At 40.6% G+C, this 7694-nt stretch overlaps 1 protein-coding gene across 1 annotated transcript; it reads left to right on the top strand.

The window, feature by feature from the left end:
* The first annotated feature begins 1723 nt into the window (after window positions 1-1723).
* On the top strand, window positions 1724-3853 carry LOC121950375 (cyclin-dependent kinase inhibitor 1C). Its single transcript, XM_042496356.2, has 3 exons — window positions 1724-2424; window positions 2583-2700; window positions 3151-3853. Exons 1-2 carry the CDS (start codon window positions 1893-1895, stop codon window positions 2696-2698), a joined length of 648 nt encoding a protein of 215 aa, XP_042352290.1. The 5' UTR covers window positions 1724-1892; the 3' UTR covers window positions 2699-2700; window positions 3151-3853.
* The last annotated feature ends 3841 nt before the right edge of the window (window positions 3854-7694 follow it).

The raw sequence follows: 7694 nt of genomic DNA, 5'->3' as shown, positions 1-7694 counted from the left end.
CACTCTAATGTAAAAGTGGCAAAGTGAGCTCACAAGTATGACATCATGTGATATATATGTAGAATTTGAACGGAACATAAAAAACAGTGGAAACAATAGTCTAAATCTGCTTATTTATTACAATTTGTGAACCACTTCTTACCCATTTTTTCTCCAATGTCTTTGAAGGACACACCAATTTGCCCAAGGTTCAAAAGCTAATTATTATTATTATTATTATTATTATTATTGTTGTTGTTGTTGTTGTTAACCATCTTAATTACGTATTTAAAATTATGTTGCAGAATTAGTATCATTTTAAGTACTTTTTTTCCATGTCATTTTTTGTTTTGTTTTTAATTTATTACTTTTCTTCTATTTTCTATTTTTTATTTTTTTACTAATTTCCTGCTAATGTTCGGGTCATTTCTTCTGTCATTGCTTTCTTCTCGTGTTTTGGAAAGAAATCAAACAGATTTGGTCAAGTTTTAAAGGGTTAACAAGGTCGTACTGTAGTATTAATTTTTAGCCACTAGGGGTCAATGTAAACCCAATATCCACTGAAAAGGCGTTGTCATAACTGGATCAGGATGAGAGCAGGCAGGAGATACCACGCACTGCAGTTATTGATGGTATTATTCTGTCAGTAAGAACATTGATAGTTCATTTTGAACTGAATGTACACACTTAATAATGATGCATGACCTATAATTTAATAAGAATAATCATCTAAGCGCACACACGCACGTACATATTAGCCTGATTGTGTCATGGCCGCAGTGATTTACACCTTTGTGCGTAAACTTACTCCTCCACACTGAAGGTCAACACCTGTTTTAATCCTATATTGCAGACACCTTTTTCTTACTGTAAGTTGAGCATGTATTTTTCTTTTCTGTCACTTAATTTTCTTGGCAGTATTGAAAGGTAGCTGGTTGTTTATCACAATTAAAATCGACTGTAGTAATGTCTTTAAAGCATAAAAGAGGGCAATGAGATAAAAAAAAAACAGCACAATTTCAGAACAGTGCTGGTTAATACGTGTTTACTGCTCAGCTGGGCAGAAAGCATGTTTTATTTGTGAACCAGTCTTCCTTTACTGTTGTTTACATTACCCATGTGCGTAAAAAGTAGCTCTCTCAGAGCAAAATCCTCGCAGACAGCTGAGCGAGGACGTTTCATAACCCGAGGAGTGTTATTGTGACGAGAGAAAGAAAAGAAGGGAGTGTGTGTTGGGACAAGAGGGTGCATGTAGGCTACTTTACGTGATGAGGTCAAATATCGGACAAAGAATGCAACCGGTGAGTTTTTTTTCCCCTCTACATTTCTTTTCATTTAACTGCTGATCAAGGCTGTTACAACTCTCTCAACTCAACTCTAAGATCACCTATAAGTCAGTTAGCGAACGCACAACACAACAAAGTCGTGTCCGATCATGGATGCACAACCACCAGCTGCTTGTGTAATTGCCCAAAGGCGACCCTAAATCTGCAGCTCCATCAGTTTGACGCTGAAATGGTTAAGAGTCCGCTCAGTATTATCAGAGAACCGAGAGAAAAACCAAAACGCTGCGCTCTGCTCGGCGCACAGCCAAATGGACAACAGGGGCTGATGGGAAATCATGGTGGGGGTTGTGCGTGTATTTGGAGAGGGTTGGACTTAAAGCAACCAATGAGAAAGCCGCCCGAGGTGGCTGCTGTAACTCAGGAGTAGTTGGGAGTTTATATACTTCACATCTCAGGGAGAAGGTACATTTAAACTGAGCTGTAGGGTGAAGAAAGACGAGTTAAAGGAGAGGAGAAAGAGACACATCACGCACAACAACACCCGACTTTTTTTTCATCAGGGATCAATTAGCTAAATAAGGCATCTTATTCTGCATTTTTCGTGTTTTCATTGGAAAGATTTTGGAGATGTCCAACGTCCAGTTATCGAGCAGCGCTCTGGATAGGCTGGTGGCCAGGAGGACCTTTCCTCTCCACAGACGCACCAGCGTCTGCCGCAACCTTTTCGGACCGGTGGATCACGACGAACTGAGCCGGGAGATGAAATCCAAGCTGCGGGAGATTTCTGAACGAGACCAGCAGAGATGGAACTTTAATTTCGAGACAAACACCCCGCTGGATGGGGATTACAAGTGGGAAGAGGTGCCTGTGGATAAGACCCCGGTGTTTTATCAGGACTCTGTACAGAGTGGCAGGACCAGGGTGCCGGAGACACCCGTCAAGCACATGCCATCCATGGACTCTGTTCTCCCGGAGAGCCCTGACATGGATGTACAGGAGCGCTTGGCCGTGCCCGAGAGCAGCAGCACTCCCTGCCCGGTGGAAGTTAACCAGGAGAACCGCACAGACAAGCTGAACTCAGGGAAGCCGGCTCATAAACAGGTCCCGTGTGTCAGACGCAAGAGGACGGCCACTACTAACAACAACACACACATTACAGGTAAATAAAAACATTGAAATGTCCAGGTTGCGTGTACTGTCGGCTTCAGGGTTGCGCTCTGTATCCACATTACCTCATATGCTGCTCTCTTATGTGCGTTGTTTTGGCTCAAGTGGATTTATGTGTTTATTTGTGTGTTGTCTTTCCCGTTCACGCAGACTTCTTCGTCAAACGAAAGAGGCCTGCTGATAAAAAATGTAATGATCTGAACGCTTGCCAACAATCCAAGTCTCCAATCCCGGTGGAACAGACTCCACGAAAGAGGATCCGTTGAAGGTATGAAGATTATCGTGTTTTCGAAACTGCTAAAAATGGATAAATCTCGCCCAATTGGACAGCCTTGCTTTGTTATGCCTTATATGATACGGCTGTTAATTATTATTAACAGTTATTTTAAAGGGCGCCTTATGATAAATAATAACTGCTTTGTTTTTCCTGTTAACTGGAAATGATTAGCCAAAAAAGCGCAGACAGTCTTATCTCGGAAGGGGGGTGGGGAGAGTTTGTGGTGGTGAAATCGCAGTTGTAGTGATAGTAGTAGCTGTAGTAACACCAGCGGTTGGGGGAGGGGGATGTGCGTCACAATGTGGCGGGAAAAGGCTCTGGTAAAGGGTGACGCCTGCCGCTGAGCTTACATCTCCTATTTCCTCAGAAAGCTGACTCGTGTCTTTTTACCCGGAATGACTGATTCCTCTGAAATCTCATCGTGCTTTATTCCTCCCCCAGGTGTCTTTTGCACTATTTGCCTGCGAAATTTGAGGATCGAGACGAGGATGTTTCTCCCTGCGTTTTAAGCGCCGCAGAAGAGAAACAACGGTGTGTGGGGGGAAAAAAGAGCCCGACCGGCCGGTGGCTTGGGCTCGGTGCGCCCCGGCGGAGCGCAGCCTGAACGCCGGACCAGACTCTCAGGACTGAACGGTTGAAGGGAGAAGAAGAAGAAGAGAGGACATTACGCCGAATGACTTCTATCCAGTACAAATGTAGCATTCATTGTTGCTTTTGCATACAGCCACTCGACAGTGTTAAATGTTTTAACATCTGTGCAATCCTAAATTACTTTAAAAGAATTGTCTACACTGGCCAAAAGTGTACAGCTTTATAGAGACAATAGCCTATAAACGTTTATTTCTGTTCTGTCTTTTCTCTGTTAATGTATATTTTAAGACTATTCTAACTTATAATTTATTTATGTTTCTTTATATTTGTTAAATGCCTTGTTGATTTAGCCAAAGGGCATATTTTTATTTTATTTTATTATTTCTTCGTGTTATTTTTGTGAGGTTTTGCAATCATGTAGCTTTCCTATAGTAGTCCACACTTGAAAAAATAAGGTGTCATTGTGTTTCTGAGCCGTTTTTTGTGGTTTCATACAAGTGCCCTAATTATGTCTGGTAAAAGAGAATAAAATATTTTTCACTTCATCTTTGAAGCAGATTTCTTGGTGTGTTTTTGTCCAGTTGACACTTGCTTAGTTGTGGTTGTACTGAAACTAGATGTGAGTCAAATTAATCTTGAAACTGAGAAAAGAGACTTTGTGCTGTCTGCCTTCTGCCTCGTGATTTTTTTAAATTTAGAAAAATAACAGCCTTATTGTGCATTCAGTGAAAGCTGGCTGTATTCACTTTATTAGCTGTAGGTATTAATATTAATCTCAGATGCTTTTTATACACACATTTCTGCAAAGAAAGCTCAATAAACACCACCTACAAGCCACGCAGTGTTACCGACATTTATGACTCAGTTGCCCCGGGGGCTCAGGTACATTACTTTTCATAGAGCTCCGCCTGTATCCGTCTGCCTCTGTGCGCTCGTGTACCTTGCGGGGGGAAAACGCATTCAGACGTGCAGCCTTGGGCCGCATGGCAGCTGCGGGATATAGGCTAGGATTTAAAGGCCCTTTCGCCCCTCTAAAGAAGCAGCAGCTGCCTTTGGATCCCCGCTTTGTCCGCCACGAAGACACCCCCACATCCACCCGCACTCAACAAGCCCTCTAAAGACCCACTCACACACACTGTTTACCCCGCCGTGGATACACCGGGCGTGGAGGCCACCTGCCAGAGCTGGAAAAAGAAAACTACTAGTCTTTGTAATTGTCCTCGTCTATTGAAACACACCATTCAACAGGTCATACTTGCAAGTTTACCCTTAATTGAAAGAAATGCAGCAGTGTGTGAATGCATGCGCCGTGGGCCTGGACTTTCAGTGCGCACGGAAACAAAAGGCACATTTCATAATTTTCCATAAGTTTCCACCATTTGTTTGAATTGCTTTGACTGTGTGACATGAATGTTTTGATGAAAATGGAGACTTTTGATGGCCAGAGTGACTTTGTCAGCTCTATGCAGCCCATAAGCTCTGACGGGCTTGTTCTGATTTCCAACACAAAGCGCTCTCCGGCTCCATTCTTTCCTTTTTGTTGCCATATGGCAAATCCATGTAGACATAGCCAAGACCCATTCAGTCAGCCACAGAATGTCCTGCATCAGAGAACAAAAGACACTTTGTCTGACTGCTCTATTGCTACGAATGGGCGAAAAAAATATTATAATTAATCTATGGCTATATCCAGCTAATTAACGCCCATATGCCCACGGGGAGCTGTGAGGCCATTCAGTGTAGTTTTAAAATCTCAATAGTTTACATGTTAAAGACAACAGCTGTTCATGTGTTACTTTAATGAAGTCCCCCCTGTGCTGGAGACTGGACACATTCAAGGGCTCAAGTCCCCCCTCAGAGTTAAAAGGGTCATCTTCCTTTATTTGTCTCTACAGCTGTGAAACTATATAAAATTTGTACCAATAAATAGAACTTCGTTTTCTCAAAAAGGTATTGAATTTGAGCCATTGCTGTAGAGGTCATAGGTTAAGGCCTGAAATTCAACTCAACAAGCTTTCCTTTTAAAATAAAAAAATAATAATCTAGCTGTTTTTTAAACAATAAAGCATTATAAGCATACTGACCATGCATCACAATAAGTGAGATCTGTCATAAATAATATTACTTTATGTGCCATGGCCTTAATATTTTTTGGCTGCATGGATTTTTACAGTTTAAATAGCAGAATATTCTGTATGATAACTTAATTGAGTCCTGCAGTGTGTATGATGGACATGAAGGAAAGAGATGACAGCTAACATACAGACCTCATTAACAAGTCCACCACAATAGAATATAATTAAACAAGCAGCTGCTGATGGAGAGAATCAGCATCATGAGTCCTTCATTCTCCCATCTGACCTTTAACTCACAACCTCAGTTTTATTTGTCTAAGTCATCAGTAAAAACACAAATTTAATTTCTTTCATAAGTTAAATTAAGATTCAAAATCTGTACATAAACCGTGCATGTATTATAACTGAGAGGTGCTGTTTTCAGTGATAAAAATTAAGTTGACTTTTTGTGAAAACACATAAATGCATCAATAAAACCTTAACAAGTACAATATTTTTTTTTTACATTGAAGGTACAGCACTTTATATCAAAGGGCCTTCATTTCTTTCATTTAGATCTAATTTTAATTTACTTTATGAGATTTTGTAAACAGGCATTCCATTTTCAAAATAAAAGTGTGTACAAATAAAACAGGAAGGCAGACAGTTATTCGGTGAGATTTGTTTAGAAACAAAGTGTTAAAAGGCATTTGAAGTTTAAAAAAAAGAACGAATAAAATAATATCCACCTAGTAATGTTTCTTATATCTACAATATATCTATCTTTTTAACTGAAAAGGGTGATTGATGACTTTTAAACCTCAGTCAGACACCGACATGAATTGATCTAATGTGTAAAGTTATTCTAATGATCTGTTCTATATATGTTCGTTTTACTACTACAAATGTCCACCCTGGTGGATAATTAGATTTATTCTATTCAAAAAAGTGATGCGTAATGCTAAATAAATATAGTCAGTGTCGGAGTTGATCTTCAAAATTAATCTATTTCAGGCACAATGCGTCCTCTGTGTGAGTTTGTACAGAGTCTGTTCTATATTTAGTAATTAATCACTTTGACTGCAAATATGTCTTCGGTTCCTCCAAAACGTTTCTCCTTTCTGGGTTTGCAGTTTTCAGCCACTTTGACATATACAGTGGCTTTCAGGCTTGATTCAAATTTTATATAATTTCAGGCAGAAAAAAAAACCAAACTTAAATAGCATTTTCCTCTGAAAACACACAATTAACGGGCCAGCCTGCAAAGGCTGCAATTAAATATAGAAAAGAGGAAAATCAGCCAGGGGGAATTAGCATTTTCCATGACCATCTGGCATCGGCGCAGGCGACAGGGAACAATGGCGAGCTGGATGGAGAAGAGAGGCGAGTGTGCCATCGCATTGACCTGCAAATGAGGCTTTGTCACCGAGTTAAAGCTCCCTGACCCCCTTTACCCCCCTCCCCAAAAAAGACTTCTTTTTTTTAACCTATGGCGTAACGAATAAGAGGCCTGGATTCAGGTCTGAGTGTGTTTAGAGAGCTGCAGATCAAAACAATCGAGGACTTATTGGAGAGTGCAAACAATGTAACCCCACAGGGCTGCCTGTCTCATTAAAACACGTAAAATTAGATTTTCTTGAAATGAGATAGATTACAATATTCATTTCAGATATTTTCTATAATAAAGGCGAGTTAACTAATTATTCCCTCTTGCTATGCTATTTTAGTTGATTTAAGGAATGAATGAACATAATGACTAAACTATAAACTAATCTGGATATATTTTATTGGAAGCCTCTTTGACCTCCTGAAGCACGGGCCTGTGGAACTACTTTACGCACTAAAAGCCTTTTTTGTTTTTTCTTTGGCGCTCTTCCTGCATATGGGTAGAATTGTTTCTCGATTGACGTAGATTATAAAGGACGATTCAGACTTCATGAGACAGTTCGTCAAAATTCTGAAGTTATTCCTATTTGTTTCTCTCTATTTGGGTCTAGAAGCTGCGCCCTGGGATCTTTAAATGGCATGGAAGTGTGTGTAGGTTGGTTTGGGAGGTGGGGGGTGTTTGTTGGATTGCTGAACACCTGTGCTCCCCCACCCTACCTCCGCTCCAGGAGTGAAGTGGGCAGACAGAGGCCCACGTGTTTGCATAAAGGTGATTGTATCCGGAGGAGGATCTGTTGTTTGGGTGTGTTTCTCTCTCTCTCTCTCTCTCTCTCTCAGTGTGTCTTTATGTGTGTGTCTGTGTGTGTGTGTGTGTGTGTGTGTGTGTGAGTGTGCGTGCGTGTCAAACCAGCCTTATTCTAAATAGGCTAAATAAATACATAAAATAAACAATAA

Source organism: Plectropomus leopardus, chromosome 7 (genome assembly GCF_026936395.1).
Source record: "Plectropomus leopardus strain MGB_pleo_1.0 chromosome 7, ASM2693639v1, whole genome shotgun sequence".
NCBI classification, from domain to species: Eukaryota; Metazoa; Chordata; class Actinopteri; order Perciformes; family Serranidae; genus Plectropomus; species Plectropomus leopardus.
Note: the sequence above shows the minus strand (reverse complement) of the source record. Positions and strands in the feature narration are given on the sequence as shown.

Bases quoted from the DNA above. Each gene is read 5' to 3' on its own strand.
- LOC121950375 (XM_042496356.2), top strand. From the start codon at position 1,893: ATGTCCAACGTCCAGTTATCGAGCAGCGCTCTGGATAGGCTGGTGGCC. The intron at 2,425-2,582 runs GTAAATAAAAAC...CCGTTCACGCAG, and splicing joins CAACAACACACACATTACAG to ACTTCTTCGTCAAACGAAAG.